General features: G+C 40.6%; 1 protein-coding gene across 2 annotated transcripts in view; it reads right to left on the bottom strand.

Moving 5' to 3' along the window:
* Positions 1-22824, bottom strand: part of BMPER (BMP binding endothelial regulator) — a 155398-nt gene that overhangs the window by 107590 nt on the left and 24984 nt on the right. For both annotated transcript variants that reach the window (XM_082752317.1, XM_082752318.1), the window contains exons 4-6: positions 11252-11334; positions 9645-9735; positions 8738-8820 (exon numbers count right to left, since the gene is read on the bottom strand). In XM_082752317.1, coding sequence (XP_082608443.1) covers positions 8738-8820; positions 9645-9735; positions 11252-11334 — 257 coding nt within the window. The remainder of the gene's footprint in view (positions 1-8737; positions 8821-9644; positions 9736-11251; positions 11335-22824) is intronic.

Raw genomic sequence — 22824 nt, 5'->3', positions numbered from 1 at the left:
TGAATAATGGCACTAAATACCCATATAAAGAAAAAAAAAAAAAAAAAAAAAGACTGCTTTCTGTGGAAAATGTCACTGCTTCATTGCAAAGCTTCTGGCAGCGAGCTGAATTTTATTTTTTTTTTTCCACTGAAGCTTGGGACTCTCAAATTTATGATGTTCTAGTCACATTTGGGACTGAAGTTTATGTATCATGGGAGTGGGGCTTCCTGGAAAAAAGTTAGACATCCAGGCAACTTCTATCACCAGCATTAGAAAACATTTTTAACATCCCACTTTTAGTATTTAAGCACCTACAATGGAAGCTGAGGGCTCAAGTCCTGCTGTGACTCCAACGCTAAATTGCCCGCAAGGATTTCTGCATCTTTCCTTCAGATTGAGCGCCAAAGATGTTATGGTAGTTTGGCTCCTAGTCAAATTTTATTTGTGACAGGTTAAAGGCAGAATAAGTAAATCACTGTCATATCTCAAAACATTTTTTTCTTTTTTGTTTCCTATACCTATTTTGATACTCACTGAATTATTCTGCCTATCCTGCTTCTCAGCATAAGAGGGTAGGCTGTATAAAAAAATGTTTCAGACTGTCACAATCTTGAAAATCAAATTTGTTAGGTACCATTTTTCTCCCTTCTACTATCCAATGCATTTGGATCTTGTCATCAAATGGGAAAATAAAATTGCATGTTTATTAATACTTTAAAAGTTGATGTAGTCCAAGGAACTTTGACTAGTGTTTCTATATGACTAGTTCATTGTAAGAAATGGTAAATCATAGTATATCCAAGCTGGAGAACAGTTGTATCAGACAGGATTGGAAACTTGCTCCCCTAGCAACATTCAATGCTTCCAGGGCAGAAAACAAAAAACCTGTTGCAGGACTTAGTGGAGAGAGCAAGGAGAATGTAGGCAGACTGATAACAAGGCAAGACGGAGTTTGGCAATCTTGTTAGAGCTCAATAGCAAATCAAACTTAATGATCCCAAGCTTCATTTTATGTCTTCTACAACAGGCATTAAATATGAGCATAATCAATGGCTACAGCACAATTAAGTAAATAAATATGGTACCCAAAGTCATGCAGATGTCATATTTATGGGGGGTAGGGAGGGATATGAAGCCCCACATATATCAATGTATTGTCTCAGATCTTAATCGATTTTTTTCCCTCTTAAAAACTTGCAAAAGAAAACAAGAAGGTGTTACATAGTTAAAGTCTCTTGTGCAAATTCATTTAGCAGTATTGCACATATCTTGCCTCAGGACACAGAGGGATGCGTGCAAGTTTAAAAGCATTAGCTATTGTTAGCCAATAGCAACCTCCAAACCTCTGACATCCACTTTTTTTTTTTTTTTTTTTAAACTGAAAGGATGACAAACATGCAAGCCAGAACCTCTTGCTCTTCTCAGCCTTTCCTTCATTGTAACACCAGCCAGAAGGGTCCTGGACTCTTCATAAAGTGTTTGGCAAACAAAGGCCCTGCTAATTGACGAGCTATTGCTTTTACTGCTTCCTACCACAACTTGTGGGAATCTTTTAGACATAAATCAATTTTGCACACAAGCATTCCCATGAGATGCCACACGCATACTCCATTTGAAGCCACTTACAGAAAGTACCACAGTGGGCTCACATAAAACCTTTGTGAAACCTTCTGAAACCACATGCAACCCTTTCATCCCCTGCTGGCCAGAAGTTTTGTTTGTTTGTTTGTTTGCTTACTTTAACCAGGTTCTTTGTTTTCTGCCATCTTACTGTTGTTTTCCCTAAATGATAGTTTCTTGCCTTTGCAAGGAGTGAGTTATAGCAGAGATGTTTGCAGACTTCATTGCAGCTCAATGCCCATAAAAAATAGTCCCCTCATCAGAGGCGGCCTGTTAACAGCTCTCCATTATTGTTAAAGCTCTGTGTACTTAATTCTTCTTTGTCAATAGGAACAATCAATCTCAGCCTGTTAATTAGGAAAAGTTTAACAAGACAGGGAACAGACACCTGACAGCATAAGCTCTGTTCCTCTGCTCTGAAGAACTACAGCAACCTGCACTCAAACCATAAGCTTTTATTATTAGAAGTGGTCAACTTACTTTTTTTTTCTTTATATGCTTTAGGAATGCAATGTGCACCCTACTCTATGTGTTCAGTTCATTTAAATAAGAAATTCTGTACCCTTTTCTCTGTACTACAAGAGTGATCGTTTATGCAATGCACAGTCATGAGGGGATGTTAACCAGCACTTACTTAGGCCTTTCAGGTACCCAGGAAGTTTTAAATCTTTCTTGTCTTGTAGTATCACTAAATTCATTAGTCATCACAATACCATCTTGGATCATCAAAATGCAAAGACAGTCTCTGTCTAAACAAGACAAGCCTGACAAAGGTAGAGCTGCTTCTTCCAATTCCTCAGCCTTTCCACCCGCCAACAGGAAAAATTCCCCTTGGAAATCTGCCAAATAACCCTTTTATCTTTCTTTACATTGCAAGTCCAAACTCTTCTCTTGGGGACACGAATCACGTCCTTAGGACATAAAACATAATGGACACTGATCTTTTACTGGTGTCCATAGATATCATCTCAGAAATAATAACCAGGTAGTGCTACCTATGTCAAACAATGGAGAAAAAGGGAGAACAGCTAGAAGCAAAGCCAGAGGACCCTGAAGCTTTCTGAAATATGAGAGGTACTTTTGAACTGATTTCTGAAGGGCAGGAAGGATAAGCAGAGGGTTTTGAAGAAGAAAGGGATATGAGAAAGATGCCATATGTTCTGGGCCCATGATCCATAAAATGTCACCTGGATCTTTAGGAGGCTGCACAGTACTCTTGCTCTCCTCGAAATGTGCCTGGACTGGGCACAGACTCTCACAGTTCAGAAAGACTGCTTCAATCCACACCAAATTAAAAAGGTTTCTGTACAGGAATAGACTGAGCTGGGAACACACACGGACCAGGTAAGCTAGAAAGCTCTGCGGGTGGGAGACATGTAGGATGACATTCAAGTGTCTGCAGAGGAAGGAAATTAGACCTTGCCACAAGGATACAAAGTGCTTATGAATGCAACTCATTTACACTGAATAATTACACTGAACTATGCACACTTGCTTTGTGTAATTGTAGTTCAGAAAAAAAAATGATTAATTTTATTTTTATCTTTACTTCATTACTGTTACTTGAGAGAAAAATGATTGGGAGAAATCAAAAGAAGATATAAACTGGCTATGAAGATAACTGGGAAAAAATATTCATAGCATTTTCCAACCGCTATTTAAAGAAAATGTCCAAACCATGTTTTGGACTTTGATCTTTCCAAAATTAATTGTATTTAATATTTCAGACATGGCATGCATAGTGTGCAGTCCCCAGTGAAGAAGGTACACTTTTCTAAGTCTGAAGAAAATCGGATAAAGAAAAAATAGGACACTGTCTTTGTTTCTGTGCCATGTTATTTTTCTTGATGAAGTTCAACATGTAACCAAGTCTCTAATGTTCTACACCTACCTGCACAGCCATACGTCCTCACCTACCTGGAAGACTGTGTTTTTATTTGGCTAGAAAACCAAACCAAATCTTCCGGACTTGCAAAAAAAAATCTGGAGAAAAACGTACAGCGGTAGAGAGAATGAAGTCTCAGAGAAACAGTGAGGACCTCTCTATATCCCATTTCTGAATGCTTACTGCTCTCCGCTTTCATCCACCTGTAAGCCAACCACTTCTTTTTACATCATTAACTTTGAGCAAGCGAGCCCTACTCCTACCAAAAGACTCTTTGCTTTTCCATTCCAACTAAGACTGTCTCCGTTTCTTAGCCCTCAAAGTGGGGGCAGACAGTACCTGCGGTAATTTGGAGCTCCATCAAAGCACATCAAGTACATGGAAATTTAAGATGACGGGCGTTTGGCACTGCAGCAAGGATGGAAGTTAGGATCTAATTTACCAGCCTTTGCAGAGGGTACATGTAATTACGCACTCCCCATGTTTAATGATGAGTTTCCCAATAGACCGGAGTACCCACAGCTATCGAACATCCCCTGCAATCTGTTGTTGTGAGAACATACTTCAGCAGCTCCCAGTGTCTGGTAGAGTCAAGCTTATAACACAGTATCAGGATGTTCCATCACCCAGCTGACTGCAGGGGTGGAATCCATCCCTGTTATCTTCAGCCATCTCAGCAACCATGTGAGCTGTGCAGGCTCCCCCTATAGTTAGTGGAGAAAGATACGATCTGCAAGGGTAACCTATCCTACCCCTCTCTCTCTCTCTCCCCCCATTAACTGAAGAGGAGCTCAGATAAGTAGCTCAGATTAGACATATTACTTCTAAATAGCTGGAGCTAGACAAGATGAATTCCACCCTCAGCGTCCAAAATACTAGCATATGTAGTTTCTCATTACTTATTGCCATTGCAACGTCTGTTACTCATTGATTTAGGAACAGATTTTCTCAGTGTGATTTCCTTTTCTTTGTGCAAAACTTTCATTATGCAGTTTTTGCACCCTAACACTCAGGAACATAAATGACAAGACATTTCCTGCACAGACCCACACATACACCTGCAAACCAGGAGTGGTGTGCGCATTGAGTCCCTCTGTGCAGGAGTGGAAAGGCCCCCAGTGTATGAATGAACAGGGAGCTGAGACTGCTTTTAAATTCCATTATTCAAATCCCTGTGCTCTGCTTTCATCCCTTTAGGTTTCACTTAGTTTGCACCATTTTGGAAAAGCAGTTATGAGGACAGCCCCACAACATGCCTCCCCACTGGACAGATGGATAGCACAACCTACCCCATTTCCAAGCCTGTTGGTAACACTTGCATCCCTAGGCCATCCAAGCAATGCCATAATCTAGCTCCCAATTGTTCCCCAAATGGGACGGCCTGCTGCTCACAGCTGGGAGTTTTGGGGAAGACCAGTCCTCAGTGGAGGCACCTCTAAAGCACAGCATGCTCTCAGCGTGGTGGTCCTTCATACCCCTGCATGCCTTGCATGCCAAAACATGCAGCACCCATGGTCTGGGTAACAGTGGTGTGAGAATGCACCCACAGTCAAAGAGGGCTAGTTATGAGCTTGGATACTACCATTTAAAGATAAGCTTCTCCATGGTTACCACTCTCATGCAAAGTCACTTTCCTGCCAAGCCTCCTCTCCTCCCTCCCTCTCTGGCTCTCTCTCCTGCCCTCCTGTTATTTTTATTTTTTTTTTTCCTTTTTCAAACATGCTACATCAAAAGAGAAAATGAAAACATTTAAGATAATCACAGTCTGACTATTTTAATGCAGGCTGTAGGAAAGGCAACATGTAAGCCAAGCACTCTCACTGTGCAAGCAGAAACACACTCTCGAGCTCATAAAAGTAGTATCTGAGAAATAACACTTGATTAAAGCAGCCAGTCCTTTGCTTAAGTAGGTGCTTATGGTAGGGAAAATATCCAAGCTCTCTCTAGACCACTCCACTGGCCTATCAAGAAAAGCAGGATCAGGCTAGACAGGTGAATTATTGTGAGGCAGCTGGGTTTCAGCAGAGGTGAGAGGAGATCCCTATTATCCTGTCCACCTTTCCTACACAAATGCGTCTCCCCAGAGAAACTGAGTCATTAAAGGCCGGCTCATTCACTCCTGACAGGCATAATGCATCGAGTGAGAGGTGATACATTTTCATTTTTGGCAAGAAATCTCAGTCACCCTAAGGAGTAGGTCGTTCAGGAAAGTGGTAATGGAATACGGAGCCTTTCATCCCCATGTCGCCCCTGCGAGGGCAGCCTGACTTGGTAGCAACCCAAAAGTTATTAGCTAATGGATTGTTTCAGTGACCTATGTGAAATGAGCCTGGTAGGTTTGGTCTGGCTTTCAGTAGACAATAACTAGGATCACAAGTGGTGGTAAGAAGAAACCACACTAACAAGTTGATGGCATGGTGGGCGAGGATTGAACAAACTGCCCGTCAGCCTGCCATCACTTCCTTTATGGCCACGGGCCTCCGTGCACACAGGGCACCTCAAGGCTTAACATCCCTGCTTTGTCCTGATTTGCACTAACAATACACATTAAAAACAACAAAGACATCTTAATGGCATTTCGAATTCCCTGGGAGCTCAGTAGCATCAAGTAGGCACCACTTTGAGCTGAAAATACCACAGACTTGAACAACCAAAGAGCTTTCTGAAGCTGGGCCCTACAGTCCTGTCTTTCTGGCACATGCAGAGTGTTGAGTGCATCATTTTGTAACTGTAAAATTCCTTTTTGTAACTAATTACTCATTGTAATGAATTTAGTAAGTGTGGGACAGCCCTACATCTCTCTGGGAAAACAAACCACAGCTTTCCCTCTTTCCTTTCTTCCTGTCCAATGCTGCCTGCAGTCCACAAGGACAGTGATGGCCTATGGGGTCCAGGAACTTTTTTTTCCCCCACTTCTTGTTTTCAGAAGAAAAATCCAGAATTCACAATAAAGTGGGAGTATTTTGCACCACCACCACCCCTGAAATACCTTGGCAATGATTTGTGTCACTACCTCCCTTACATTTCCACAAGATACTAAATAGTTACAACCTCAAATCCCAGAAATCTAACCTGGGGTGAGAAACTGCCTTTAATCTATTAAAGCCAGCATAAGTTACTGCATATCACAAACAAGCCTGTTCCCATCATATAACAGGACTACATTGGTATCTGCATATCCACCAACTGCTTAGATAAGAGAGTGACTGGAAAACCATCCCCAAAATGCAAAAGCAGGCAGCAAACAGCTATCACAACCCTAAGAATGCCCGCTACTTGCTTCCAATTTAAATTGTGTAGGAATTAACATAGGCCCAAATTCTGAATGAAATGGTCAAGAGGTAGTAGAAAAAGGAATTGCAGAGAAAGGGGAGCCAGGTATGGCATACACACAGAAGACACTGTTTCTTTTGCTCTCTGTAAGATTCAGCCTTAAAGGTAAATGTTTTATCTGGATGTTAATGACATCTATAACTGTCACACCACCTTTCTCAGAAGGGATCATTAAGACTCTTGCTTGAGGCTTTAAACCTCTTACTATCAGTAGCTGATGCATTTCCTTCTCTGATGTCCATGGGACTGGTTACTGTCAAGGAAGGGCCCTCAGGTCTGACCCTATATGTCTACATTTATTTATCTTTTCTCCCCCCAGATATACCACACTCCCACTGTGCTCTTCCAGGCACAGCTGCTTTTGCTATTTAGGGAACAAAGGAAAGTTGATCAAGAAGATACTAGCATGCCAACAACTGGGCAATAGACACTATCTGTCTAGTATTCAGGAAAGAGCAATGCGCAGCCTCACAAGACCCCAGCATGCCTCCACAGACTTCTTAACCATTCAGACCTGTCTTCCCCTCAGGAGCATCACCAGGGAGAGCTTCAGTGTAAAGGTGCTGCTTTGCCGCTACAGCTGAAAGGTGAGGGAGACCCAGCTAGCATGCAGACAGACATACTCCTCTGCTTAGGACAGCAGGCATTTGGCAGAGCAGGAGCCAGGGGCATATATCACCGTGACAAGTGTGACAGCATGCTTTCATTAATACAGGATTAAACTTTAAAAATAAAAATAAAAATAAAAATAAAAATAAAAATAAAAATAAAAATAAAAATAAAAATAAAAATAAAAATAAAAATAAAAATAAAAATAAAAATAAAAATAAAAATAAAAATAAAAATAAAAATAAAAATAAAAATAAAAATAAAAATAAAAATAAAAATAAAAATAAAATACACAATCTGAGTTGCCTAATTCTCCACAGAAGCAGTGATGATTTTGTGTAAATTAATTTTTCAGATTTGCAGGACATTTTTTCCCTTAAAACAGTTCAAGTTCTCTGCAGCAGCTTCATTAAATAAGTGTGTAAGTACATATTCATTTTTGAATTCTATCCTTATCAGCCTTTTTATTATTATTATTTTTTAATATATATATTTTATTGTAATGATACAAGAGAGCTGTGCCTGGTACTGATAAAACTCTGTGGCATTCCACTGGAATGTAAAGTTCCCAGTCCTGCATTTTCTGCTGATAGCCAGCCCATCGATTGCAACAAAAGCAGTGATTTGAGCTTTGCATTTATTGGTCTCAGTGATCACACCAGTGAAGTCAAAGTTACCTGCCCCAGCTCATACAGCATTATCTTTTAACTTAATGGAAGTGAAAGAGAAGCCTGTGCTCATTACCCAAAGGATGCAATTATTACGTCCTCTCTATATTGTTGTTAGTCAAGGATGAAATCCAGGATATGACCTTTTCATTAAGCATCAAGCCAAAATCCACGTGGGACAGCCTAGAGAGGCTATCCTCATCTTTTCACTCAGTAATTCAGAGCAAAGACTCTTGCTGTGGAAATAAATCCTTTCAAAAGAACAGTTTAAGGAAACATCTAGTAAACGTTGATCAATAGATGGAAACCAAAAAGCGTTTTGTTCCCTGCATGATCCTGTCACAAAAAAAGCATCACTAATTTACCACATCAACTTGCTCTCAAATACCATGCCCTGTCTGCACACAGTGTGTGGTCACAAAAAAAAAAAAAAAAAAAAAAAAAAGATAAATACAAATATGAAAATATGAGATACGCAATATATTAGTGCAGAAATCTTCAATAGAAAGCTAAAATGCAAGAGGAAAGAAGAACACATAGTAGTGTTGAATTCCTTATATTTTTTGTTTTGTTATGACAATAATAATGTGCTTTTTGAAGTTCATACAGGGAGATAAAATGCCAAAAGGCAAATACTTACAATACAAGAGCATTTGGTACATTTATTTCCTTCAGGCCTAAATTCTTCTCCTTCATTGTAGTGTCTCCCTTCAAATATACAACCTGGAAAACAAAAAAAAAGCATTTGAGTAAGTTTAGCTCAGGATAGCACACTGCCTTTTTACTGTTGCACACCCTTCCACAAGACAATATATGAAAAGTAAAGCATACATCCTCTCTGACACAAATCACTTCAGAAGCCTTTACAAAGGCCTTGAGAACCCTAAAATACCTTTTTGGGAAAGACAGCATCCTTCCAAAACAAACGAATTTGTACCAATGAAGCCAAGACTTCATTCAGGTCTTCCATTGAAAGCAGCTTTGGAATGCTTTTCTAAGGTATCTGCTTTTTTCTTTCTTACTTCTTTTTACTCCCTGAGTTTATATTAGATGTTGGCAGAACTGATAACAAATCAAAATGCAGTAAATCCATTTTACCACAACAGGAGCAGTGACTGCCTAAGAAAAAACTGTTAAAACCAAGTTAGTAATAAAACCAGGTTAATTTGCCACTGTGCTTTGCAAAGGCAACCCACTCACACTTTCCTTCAAAAAAAAACTATCTTCTCTTTTAGGGTTACTCTTATACTTCCCCTACTAACAAAACCCCAGTTATCAGCCAGGGAAAACCAGCTGACTGACCCTCTGAAAAAATGATGTAAAGACATGTGGCCATTGTCACAGGCAGTCAATTTCACAGGCTGCATATCCTCTACTAAAAATATTAAGCATGTTCTTGTGTCATTTACCACATTGTGTTCAAGCAGGCTGCATTTTGGTAACTGGTCAAATATAACAGAGGAGTTCGATAAATATCCCAGGTAATAAAGGTTATCATTACAAATACAGTTGCACACGTGAAACAGCATCTCCTAATGAAGTCTCACCTGGACACATAGGACAACACATCCCCGCCACTTTGGATGGGTTTTTACAATGAACAATGCACTGTACCTCTGACTCTATTATCACTCCCTCCTGCAAAAGAGCAGATTGGACATGTTTATTGTTATTGTTGTGGATGCTTTAAGAAGCAAAACTCCACAATTATTAGTTCTATAATTACAACATGGCAGATGCCATGGAGAGCTGGATTTCAAAGCCTCTTTTCTTTGTGTACCTGCTGCCTGGTATCAGGATTCAGGTTAATTCACAGCCAGAAGACCCACTTGAGTCTCCCCGACTCCAGATGCAGGATTTACCTTAAATTGCATCAGGTAAGAAAGCAAGCACCTTCTTAGGAGAAGGAATCCTGCTTTATCAGACATCCTCAGCAATCTGCCATGCAGCTTTGGTGGAAACAGACCAGACACAAGGCATCCTCCACCTCTCCCCTTGGAGGAAAAAAGAACTAAAAAACAGATAAAAGCATCTTGTTCTGTAGAGGGGAGACGCTTATCTTTGATGCTTCTCCTGATAAGTATTAGTAGATTAACATTTCCTGTACTTTTTGTTTAAGGAGTCAAAGTCCTCCTGAACAAACCTAGGTGTGAGGATCTGTGCACAAAAGGTTGCTCTGTTTTTTTGCTGCTTGCAGCTTTGCAACTGGAGGCAAGGGAAACCTGCTTTTTTAAGTGTATGGGTCTAGGGTAAACAGGATTACCCAGACGTGCATTTAGACACAGAAACAAGCAATAAGGAATTGCTAATTTCATGTAGCTAGTAGCAGTCAGTACCTAAATTCAAACTTTGAGTACCTTCTCATTAAGTGCAAGGAGACAGAATGCTTCTTCTCAGTGTATCCACTTTTAAAAGCATGCCTGGTTTCGTAGAGTAAAAGTATCACAAAAAGAAAAATCTTGAAACTATTTTATCCTATTTGTGAAAGCTCTTCAAACTCATTTATCTCTCCTGTTTCTAATGGTTGTAATTCTTAGTAGCTGCCTGAGTGCTATTACTAAAATTGGATCAAGTTATCAGCAGAAATCACAGCTTTACTCACAGACAGAAATTAAAATTACTTAATTACTTGTTTTGTGCCTGGAAAAGGGCAATCTTGCAAACGTTACGGTTACAGATAGACAAGCTACCAAAAATATCACTGTGTTAGCAGTGCAGAAGCCCAAGAAAAAAGATTTAGCTATGGGTTTCTCTTAAAGAACATTCCAGCTAAAATCCATGGACACATACACACAAAAACATCCAATTATTAAAATAATAATAATCTGTATCTCAGAAAAGGTTTACCATGCTGAAAAGGGAGGAATTATTTCAAGATCGAAACAGCAGGGAATGTCACTGCTTTGTAGCACTCTTTCAGCATTGTTTGGCTATCACAGTGCTCAGGTCATGTACGACCTACCTTCCTGAATGTCTGCTTGCAGCAGGCCACATACACATATGAATGGATTTAAGCTGCTTTAAATGCAAAGCCCCTATTGTGCTCTGGTTATAAAATAGTTCTGGTTATTTGGATTGGATGAAAAAGGCTCAGAGTTCTATGTTTTCCCATAGGCTAACAACTCAATTACTGTGGTGCTCACAACATCCTTACCTGGCACTGGTATGTAATACAGGGATTGTTAGGGAGGTGCCATTTCATAGAGCTGTTGTATGTCTTCCCTCCAAAACTGCAATCTAGAGGAAGAGACAAAAGCACATTAACCCAGCTGAATGCAGTGATCCCCTGGATGGCTGTTGATAAGGATCACAGAGCAGCGTCTGAAATGTGTCCTATTCTCTCCCTGGGGTTACCAGAAGAGGCAGAGCAGAGAGCCGGTCTGACAAGCACAATTGTGCCCTGAAAGAGTTGGCGGCAGCCCTCTGAACATCTGCTCCAGGTGCACAACTGGCCAGGCTGCTTACAAATTATGACCATTCAAAACAAACCAAAACCAGCAACAATTTGCATAAAAATGTGTCAGTGGCAATTCAACAGTCTGTTCAGGGACTATTCAGCTACCCCTGAAAAAAAAAAAAGGCAAAAACAGTAAAGGTTTATTAAGTGAATCACAGAATCGCAGAATTTCTAGGTTGGAAGAGACCTCAAGATCATCGAGTCCAACCTCTGACCTAACACTAATAGTCCTCCACTAAACCATATCCCTAAGCTCTACATCTAAGTGTCTTTTAAAGACTTCCAGGGATGGTGACTCCACCACTTCCCTGGGCAGCCTGTTCCAATGTCTAACAACCCTTTCAGTAAAGAAGTTCTTCCTAACATCCAACCTAAAACTCCCCTGGCGCAACTTTATCCCATTCCCCCTCATCCTGTCACCAGGCACGTGGGAGAACAGGCCAACCCCCACCTCACTACAGCCTCCTTTAAGGTACCTGTAGAGAGCAATAAGGTCGCCCCTGAGCCTCCTCTTCTCCAGGCTGAACAAGCCCAGCTCCCTCAGCTGCTCCTCGTAGGACTTGTTCTCCAGGCCCCTCACCAGCTTTGGCGCCCTTCTCTGGACTTGCTTGAGCACCTCGATGTCCTTCTTGTAGCGAGGGGCCCAAAACTGAACACAGTACTCGAGGTGTGGCCTCACCAGAGCTGAGTACAGGGGGACGATCACCTCCCTTGCCCTGCTGGTCACACTGTTTCTGATACAAGCCAGGATGCCGTTGGCCTTCTTGGCCACCTGAGCACACTGCTGGCTCATATTCAGCCGACTATCCACCATCACTCCCAGGTCCTTCTCTGCCTGGCAGCTCTCCAACCACTCATCTCCCAGCCTGTAGCTCTGCTTGGGGTTATTGCGCCCCAGGTGCAGGACCCGGCACTTGGCCTTGTTGAACTTCATGCAGTTGACCTCAGCCCATCGGTGCAGCCTATCCAGATCCTCCTGCAGAGCCTTCCTACCCTCAAGCAGATCGACACACGCACCTAACTTGGTGTCATCTGCAAACTTACTGAGGGTGCACTCAATGCCCTCATCCAGATCACTGATGAAGACATTAAAGAGGACCGGCCCCAGCACCGAGCCCTGGGGAACGCCACTAGTGACTGGCCTCCAACTGGACTTGACTCCATTCACCACGACTCTTTGGGCCCAGCTATCCAGCCAGTTTCTAACTCAACGAAGCGTGCACCAGTCCAAGTCAAGAGCAGCCAGTTTCTTGAGGAGAATGCTGTGGGAGACAGTGTCAAAAGCCTTGCTGAAGTCAAGGTAGACCACATCCACAGCCTTTCCCTCGTCCACCCAGCGCGTCACTTTGTCATAGAAGGAGATCAGGTTCGTCAAGCAGGACCTGCCTTTCATAAACCCATGCTGACTGGGCCTGATCGCCTGCTTGCCTTGCAAGTGCTGCATGATGACTCTCAATAGAATCTGCTCCATGAGCTTCCCTGGCACTGAGGTCAAAAATAAAGTATTCATTAAGAAAGTTTGTTTAATAATGCAAAATTGTTCCAATTAAAACTTAATTTCTTGGAAAGACAAAGTGTTTCTGAACAAAAATTTTAAAAGCAATATATACCCCTCTTTCTGCAGGAAATATGCCTGTTTTTCTTTTAACGCTACAAGTTGTGTTTTTTTTTTCCTAGTTTATTTTATTTAAAATGGGCCTGTTCAAAAAGCCCATTAAATCAACAGGAGTTTTGCCAGATACTTTGAAACACAGACTTATACATAGAGTCTTCAAACACAAAAATAAGATCAGTCAAATGATGACATGGAGACATAAACCTACCTATAACTTAGCAGCTCCTCTAACAGCTATTGTCTGATGCGCAGGGTGCCCTGTCCTGAACTGCTTTGGACTATATTTTGCACCCCTCTGAAAATAAAGACAAGTTATCAGTCCTACAACACTGAATCCTCAAACCCAGTGTGCAAGGAAGCTTCAGGGTCACAGCCTCAAACTGCTGAGGAACTTCAAATACAAACAAAATCATTTTTTATTTAAACCAAAATTTAAAGAGAACCTGGTATATGAAGATTATTTACAAGTTTGTTTACAGTTAAGCCTACAGATAAGACCTTAAACAAAAGGAGGCTTGTACTTCAGTATTTGCAGCATTCAGAAGTTTTTCTGTGCTAAGGACACTAGAGTTTTGCAGGTGCTTTAGCAATTTCACTTACCTAAGCTGATTTAAAAGAGTTGATCAGGAGCTGCAGGAGCTGATTGTGGCAACTGAATCTTTGATAAATATTGAAATATAGATCTGAATCTCACTTTTTTTTTCTTTTTTAAAGTATAAAATCCTCCATGAAGTAATTTTGAATAATAAAGAGTGTTTAGATTCTCAGTATATTAATTACGCTCTTAGTCAGCTCTTACACATGCAAGTCAAAATGCCAAAAGAGGAATTGGAAGCCCTATGCTCTTCTTAAGCATTTTAAAATCCCATTATGAAAAATATTGATTCTGTACTGATTTTGTCATAGTCTCACTTCCTTCCCATTGCAAAACCTGACAAAAAACAATATCCGTTCAAAGCATTTTAGCAACCTCAATTTGCAAAAAAAAAAAAAAAAAAAAAAAAAAAAAAGTGATATAGAGGTTCGGGTCCCAGTCCGAGACAGAATTTACACACATGCTTGTCCTCCAAGTACTCAAAATGGAACAAGCTGTGTTATTGAACATCCATGAGCATGTTTTACCATGTAGGTCTGGAGTCTTCAACACAATGCAGGGCCACAGTCCAGGTTGGAAACTATTTTTGACTGCAAAATACCTTTCATATTTGCTCACCACTTACGTTCTTTCACGTAAAGTGTTTTCTCTGTAAGGAAGTTAATGACCCTGGGCTAATATGTATGTACAGATGTGCATATTAAACTGAAATCCTCAGTTCAAGGATTAGTCTGGCTGAGAAAGTATGAAGGTGGTGTGTCCATGCAGTCTCACAGCTTTCACTTGAAGTGCATGCCTGAGCTATGCTACAAAATCCTCTGCCCTGCAGCACCAGCCGATGTCTCTGAGGAAAGCAACAAGGGGAGCCCAAGTTCCACCTGCTCACCAGCCTTTGATGATAAAATGTGTTCCCAGCATTGGTGGATGGCACAACAGATGCAGGGAGATCTTGCAGGCAGGGAGAGCTTGCAGGCAGCAAAAATGAAATTTGGAAAAGGAAACCAGGATCAAAAAGTCTTCATAGAGCTAGGGATACTAAGACTGCTCCTGAGCTTTGGCACAGGCACATAGGTTGAGTAAGGGAGTCAGAGCAGCCCGATGCAAACACCAAAGCTATATCCACCACCCATTCTTCAAAATGGAAAGGAAACAAAAGCCACATACCAGTTAGTTCTTGTGATCCTCACTTTCAATGTACAAAACTCTCAGCAGATACTTGCAAACATCTACGTGGTCTTTTCTAACCCACCTAATTATAGCATGGAAGTCTATGAGCCTCACCCAAATTCAGCTGAGTGAAACCCTCCTGCCACAACGTGCCAGCTTAGTTAAGCCATCCTAGCTCACCCGTGGTTAAAGGTCCACCACCATGCTTGGCTTGTAAAGTAGCACTCATTACGTGATTCACATCCAAAGACCTAAGCAAAGGCCCTGATGCCTGTTTCTACAAGAGTATGTCTGAACACACTTAAAGTTCCTAAAAGCCATTTTAATTCCCTTTGGAAATATTATTACATTAACTTACTGTCTCCATCTACCATTTGAAAGGGAGAGCAGGGGAAAATAATAAATCAAGAAAGAACAGAGTCTAGCACAATAACTTAAATGCCTAGCACTTAGTTCAGTCTGAACACTTACATAAAAACATTTAAGTGAAAGGCTAGGTGGAAGGTGTTCAAGAAGGGAACTCCAAAAGCCAACATGAATAGGTAATTTTGATCTCATGACATATACACAGTCAGGAAAACCTTTAGGATTCTACACATGGAACAAAGTTAAATATTGCTGGTCCATAGCAATATTAATGGAGTTAATGTGATTCATATCAGTCAAAGAGCATGTCCTTAATTTTTAGTCTTTCAAACTTCTTTATTTTAGAACAAATGGTGTTTTATTAATGTAAAATATTAACTTTCAGTTAGTTGTAGGTTTTGTTCCTATTACCAACTTCAACCCAAATAGTTCAGATAAGTCCTGGATAAACATGCAACCTGAAAGTTGCTTATCTGAATCAAACCAAACCACCAAATACTTTGAAGTTGGTCAATTGTTGGATATGCAAGTGCAAATTGCTAATTACCTTCTAGTCACCCCATAAAGGCAAAATGACCCTCTAGACTTGAGTCATTCCTGCAAAATAAATTACCATAAAATCGTTCTAATTCTAAAGTTTAATCTCGTCTAATTTACTAATTTAACCACTTTGGTTCAATGTTGTGTATACCTTCTTTTTACACCCTAGTTTCAAACATTATTAACAAACATTTGGCTAATTTAATTTGAAAGAGAGCAATTTAATTCCAAATTAAGCATCCTCACATGGATTTGGACTGAAGTTAAAAAAAAAAAAAAAAAAAAAAAAGATGCAAATTACAGCAGATTTCATTATTGTCATGTGGGCAAGTTGACAATCAGGAAGTAATTTATCATTCCAGATCCTGTAATGTTTTTAAATGATCCTCTTTCTTCCCCAGACACCCAAGCACAGAGCAGTATCATGAAAAAGAGGGAAAGTGACTGGAAAAAGACAGTTTAGTAGTGCTAAAACTCAAACAGTGTCCTCAGGAGTTCATTAAAAACAAGCTTTTATTACTCAATTTGACGTTGCCTAATAAGATTCCAGAAGAGATTTTTGCTTATTTTAGGCTAATGAGAATTTTATAGACATTTCCGTATTCTCCCAAGACAAAATAATAAATCGGTGCACAATAGACTTGCTCCCCATCCCTCATTTTTTCAGCATCTTTCTTCTCCTATTAGTTTTTTTTTTTTTCTTGCTTTCCCTCCGCTTTCTATTTAAAAAGTAACCTTTCTATTGGCATCAAAAATAAACACCAGGAAAAAGAAAACAGTCAGAAGACATGTTTTATTTAGTTTTTGATAAATTAATCCTCAGGAAGGATCCAGGCATGCTAGCACTAAATACCAGTTCTAGCCAAGCAAAAAAAAAAAAAAAAAAAAAAAAAAAAAGCAAATATGAACAAAACAAAAACAAACAATAACTTGCACATTATGCAGTATTAGATCTGTTGGGCAAAATAACAGAACTGTGAATCACATATACACGATATTTTTTTTCACATCTCTTAATGATGGTAAAGCCATTGACAAGCTTCTAGTAAAGCTACTAGAAAATTAAACTTCATATTGGGTAATCCTGGTCTTCCTTTGTCAACACTGAGGCATGAAAATATATACAAAATCTCATGCTATTTAAGTCTCACTCTAAACAGATAAAATCAAACTCTTTCCTCTGTAACTGCAAACAATCAAATCTATTCGTAGCTGACACATTGCAATTATCATGCCCAATAGTTGTGAGGCACAGGCGCCGTATAAAGGGCATTCAACACAGCAGTGTAAAAAGGCCATTGGAATGAGCGATGCCCATTCCAATGGGGGGGGAGGGAAGAGGGGAGAATTCATTCTGTAGGATCCATAAGTGGATCTGAGTGGGCTCACCACACACAAATCCATGGGTCCCAATGGGATGCATCCACATGTGCTAAGGGAGCTGGCAGAGGTGATCGCTGAACTGCTCTCTATCATCTTTGAAAGGTCCTGGAGAATGGGTGAGGTGCCTGAAGACTGGAGGATAGCCAATGTCACTCTGGTTTTCAAGAAGGGCAGGAAGGAGGATCTGGGAAACTACAGGCCAGTCAGTCTCACCTCTGTCCCTGGAAAGGTATTGGAGCAGCTTGTTCTGGATGCCATCTCCAAGTAATTGGAAGAGAAGAAGGTTATGAGGAGTAGTCAGCATGGATTCACCAAGGGGAAGTCATGCTCAACCAACCTCGTTGCCTTCTATGATGGCATCACCAGCTGGGTAGATGGGGGGAGAGCGGTGGATGTCATCTACCTTGATTTTAGGAAGGCTTTTGATACTGTCTCCCATGACATCCTACTAGCAAAGCTGAGAAAGTGTGGGATAGACGAGTGGACAGTAAGGTGGGTTGAGAACTGGCTGACTGGCCGAGCTCAGAGGGTGGTGATTGGCAGAGCAGAGTCTGGCTGGAGGCCTGTGACTAGTGGTGTTCCCCAGGGGTTGGTGCTGGGTCTGGTCTTGTTCAAGATCTTCATCAACGACCTTGATGAGGGAATAGCGTCTGCCCTCAGCAAGTACGCCGATGACACAAAGCTGGGAGGAGTGGCTGACACGCCAGAAGGTTGTGCTACCATTCAGCAAGACCTGGACCAACTGGAGAGATGGGCAGGAAGAAACCAAATGAGATTTAACAAGAGCAAGTGTAGAGTCCTGCACCTGGGAAGAAACAACCCGAAGTATCAGTACAGGCTGGGGGATGACCTGCTGGAGAGGAGCTCTGCGGAGAAGGACCTGGGGGTCCTGGTGGATGACAGGTTGACCATGAGCCAGCAGTGTGCCCTGGTGGCCAAGAGGGCTAATGGGATCCTGGCGTGCATTAAAAGGAGCGTGGCCAGCAGGTCAAGGGAGGTGATCCTCCCCCTCTACTCTGCCCTGGTCAGGCCTCACCTGGAGTACTGTGTCCACTTCTGGGCTCCCCAGTACAAGAAAGACAGGAATCTCCTGCAAAGAGTCCAGCGGAGGGCCACAAAGATGATACGGGGCCTGGAGCATCTTCCTTATGAGGAAAGGCTGAGAGACCTGGGTCTGTTCAGCCAGGAGAAGAGTAGACTGAGAGGGGATCTCATCAATGTGTATATAAATATCTGAGGGGTGGGGGACAGAAGGATGTAGCCAACCTCTTCTCCGTGGTTTGTGGGGATAGGACAAGGGGCAATGGCTACAAGTTAGAGCACAGGAAGTTCCACACTGACATGCAAAAGAACTTCTTCACAGTGAAGGTGACAGAGCATTGGAACAGGCTGCCTAGGGAGGTTGTGGAGTCTCTTTCTCTGGAGATATTTAAGGCCCATCTGGACACCTACCTGGGCAGCCTTCTCTGAGGAACCTGCTTTGGCAGGGGGGTTGGACCCGATGATCCTTCGAGGTCCCTTCCAACCCCTACAGTTCTGTGATAAGAACTTTGCAATCCAAAATACCATATAACTAGAGCTGCTGTTCACTTCTGATCCAGTACCTAATGTAATTGGCAAGCCTGGCAACTGGAAAACTGTGACTTCTTATGGCTGTGAATGGTGTCATGAATTATAAATAAATAAAAATAAATAAATAATACAAATATCTGATTTCCTCACACCAGCAAAACTGTTTACAATCAGTACACCTTACAATTTCAAAGTTAAACAGTAAAATAAATTCTTACTCCAGTCATAGTCTACTAAAGTATTTATTGTGTTGTTCCAGACCAAAGTCATACAAAAGGACAATTGCCTGCAAAGCCTCCCTCCTGGTCTTTTATTTCCTTCTACTTTGCTGCACTGGGCACAATGGCCATACACAAGGTATCAATGCATCCATATATTACCACAGAAATCTCATACTACTTTCTAATACAATTGTCCTGAACAACTTCTTTATGATAGTAGAAGTTTGGGCAACTGATGCTTGACTGCAAAAGTAATTATGACAACATGACAATACAGTTCATAAAAAAAATCTTACATAAATGGAGAATTATAGTAATCAAGGTAACAAAAAGTATAAAATTTGAAGCATCACTGAACACTAAAGTGTATATGAGATGTCAAAGGGATATGAAACACATGTGCTAAGACCTTTTTAAGAAGAGTTTAATCACCACTTCCTGTGATTTAATAGAGACCTTTTCTTAGGCATAACCAGAAGTAACCAATGCTGACACTACAAACAGAGGTCCTCAGAAGCCATCTGTCACTGCTACAAAATCCCTGTCTTTTCTTGAAATGCAGAGTTAGAAACAGTCAGTGCTGAGGTGAACGTATAACCCTAGCCTCAAGAAACTAGCCTCCTGGCTCAGAGCCAGATCACATTAGCAAAAGACTGAGAAGTAACGTGAAAGGCCACGAGAACAGCTAGACTTGATTAGGTCCCTAAACCATCACTTTCCATAATGAGTTTCTGCCGGTACTAGGTTATTCAGATAAAAGTGACAAAGATTTTAGTAAGACAATATATGACTATCTTCCCAGCCTATACCCTTTCATCCATGGATTAGGTTGCATCCTTATCTCTAAGAGGCTGTCTTAACACATAGAATGATTTGCTGTAAGTTATAGTGTCCCACACAAAGCTTCTCTGGTGATGCTTTCAACAGGGCACCAAACTGATATCACCTCTCTCATACTGAAAATGTCCACAGGTGAACTAAATGTCAAACATATGGCACCTTCAGGGCACTAGTAGAGTAGCCAGAAAAGTGATAAACTCATAACCTTTCTCTAACTTCCCTTGCAAGCCAGCCCTGATAGTTGAAATTGGCTGCAATCCTCAAGCATAATATTTGATATCCTTTCCAAGAAATGCACAATTAAACATGATAGCTTTGGATATTTGATAGCCCAGAGAACTAGCCCTGTTGTTGCCTGGGCTGTGACTCCATTCTCTGGTAGACACCAGATCAATGGAGGATAGCTTGTGAACCTCTAACTTCATTAACTTACAAAACAAAAATAAAAAGCCAATTTCTATACAAGAACTGAAAGAAACTTCAGAACAACAAATCATACTTATTGTAACAAATACCCGCTGGTTTTGTCTTTGCACATCCATGGAAGATTCACATTCTTAGGATAAGAGTAAACAATGGTACACAGTTTTAAAAATGCAAGCTTTATCCAGCCCTGAGCTGGTAATGCCACTTCTTCAGAGAAGAAAACAACTTATTGGAGGTACAGAGAGCTCTATATCCAAGTGACAGGTCTCCATCCAACTAAGTAACTAAACGTTGCCAAATCTATCTCTATAATCTGAATGACCTCATATGTTTTCATTAAACATATTTAATAAAATTAAAGATGAAAAGTGGCCTATTTATCGTATGCTAAAGTAATAAGAGGGCCTAATATTTTAATACTTTTAAAGTGAGTGGTATACTAGAGGTATATAGTATGTTTTATAAACTACAGTAAGTATCTGTCAGAAGAATAATTTCACTGAAAGCTTTCACTATTTTGCTGAGTTGTTTGCATTCTCCTTGCAACAGGGAGCCGTACTCATGGGCCCACATTTTTCTGTTCTAGACTTTGCACAAACACACAGTGAAAGAGTGCCCTGCTCCACAGACTTCACTATCTAAGGTACTCTGTGCTGAATGTCAGGAATAGTGTCAAAACACATTGCTGGTCTGGAGGATTAAAACATTAAGAAAGCCAAATCTCTTAATATGTTACGGGTAACATGTTTTTCCATCACAGTGAATGTCATTCTGTTTTTTGTTCTGATTGCAAAAGCCATACTTGCTGCTGTTTTCTTTCCTTTTGATTTCTTCACAGAAAGGAACAAAGTGCTAGAAGTTATCTAACTCACATAAAAATACCCAAAAGGGAGCAAAGGATTTATGCTCAGCATGCAATAATTTGCAGAAATTCTCTAGCAACAATTCAAGCTCTCCTGCGTGCAAAGCTGTAAACACAAGCTCAGCTGGATGCACCGCTGCAGGCATATGGTATTTCTTAATTCCAGAATGCTCTATACTATCAGAAACACTGGTCCTACATACTCAGTCTTCATGCCTTCCCCATAATAGAATAAAATATCCTGGCAGCAGTGTCACAAATGACTCATGCATGGTGGTTTCCTTCCTACACTAACCAATTCTGGAAACATACCCTTTGGTCTTGATGTTATCCTCCTAATGTTGTACTCAGATGACAGCAGCCACTCATTCATTCACTCATTCATTCATTTCTTCACAAGGTAGGAAGACCTGAAGCTATCAAAGGGAACTGGCAATAACCCGTAAGGCCTGATCAAGCCTTTCTGGGTTTTGGGAACTAAGCCAAGAAAAAAAAAGAAAAAAGAAAAAAAAAAAAAAATCAGGTTCTGGTGTCTTTTCTTTGCAATGTTTTGTTCGGGTTTAGATGAAATGCAACCAGTAAAAATCACTGTTTCCTTTTTCCTGCCTGTATTCCCTATGGGCATTTTGGCAGCCTGACAAAATAGTAACTGAGAACAAATGCTGCAGGGCCAAGTCTCAGCTGCAGCTGAACTCCACACCGGGAGTGCCAGAGAGCTGTTGGGACACCAAAAGGAGCTGAAGCACTATGCAGCCAGGCTGGTGTTCACACCCTTCATTCCCCAGATACTTCCCAGAGGACACTTGTTTCAGATTTTTGCACAGAACAGAAACTTCAGCAGTGTTCAGAAGAGCAGGAGAGCAAGAAACTTCCTCAGAGTGAAGGTGAGTGAAGGTGGTTCCATCAGTCTTTTCCTAGGGTACCAGGCAATCCAATGACAGTGTGTGGTGTTGGGACTGATGTAGTCATACAAGTGCATATTTAGCTTTACTTCTCAGAAAGGATATAAAAAAAAAAAAAAAAAAAGTTTCTCTACAAACTTTAGATTGCTTAGTTTCTTTAGGAGCTTTTGGTGAGGAACATTGTTGGATACCTATTAGAAACCTAGGAAGACATCAGCTGTCTGTATCCTTAACTGACCCCTTCAAAGGGCTCTAACAGTTCTATAAGACATAGCACTTCCCACTTACATCACAATTACCCATTCACCTCCTAACTATTTTTTGTATCAATTTTATTATTTTTCCTGTTAGAGATGTCAGACATACCAATCTGCAGATACCAGGCTCAAGCCTATTAGAAATGTTCTGTAGGTGCTCACCCCAATTCAGTATAAACTGAAAATCTTACAAGGAATCTGAATTATGTCTATCTAATGGTAATAGCCCATACAAACTAAAACCTGTATCCTCAACTTTGGAACACTGACATTTGTTTAATGCAGAATCATTTTGTATTCATAAATGCACACATGCATATGCACATATACAAAGCTTTCAGGCAATTTACAAACTACACATTCCTTTATTAAAATGAAGAATAAATCTCCAGCACAATCAAACAATATTTAGGCATAATTTGCTATAAACCTGATACTAAATACAACTTATTTTATTAAGTTATATTTATATGAAAAATAACTAAAAATTCTGTGAAACAAAATGCTTTTTTTTTTTTTCTCCT

Source organism: Aythya marila (assembly GCF_965140915.1).
Source record: "Aythya marila genome assembly, chromosome: 2".
Classification (NCBI taxonomy): Eukaryota; Metazoa; Chordata; class Aves; order Anseriformes; family Anatidae; genus Aythya; species Aythya marila.
Note: the sequence above shows the minus strand (reverse complement) of the source record. Positions and strands in the feature narration are given on the sequence as shown.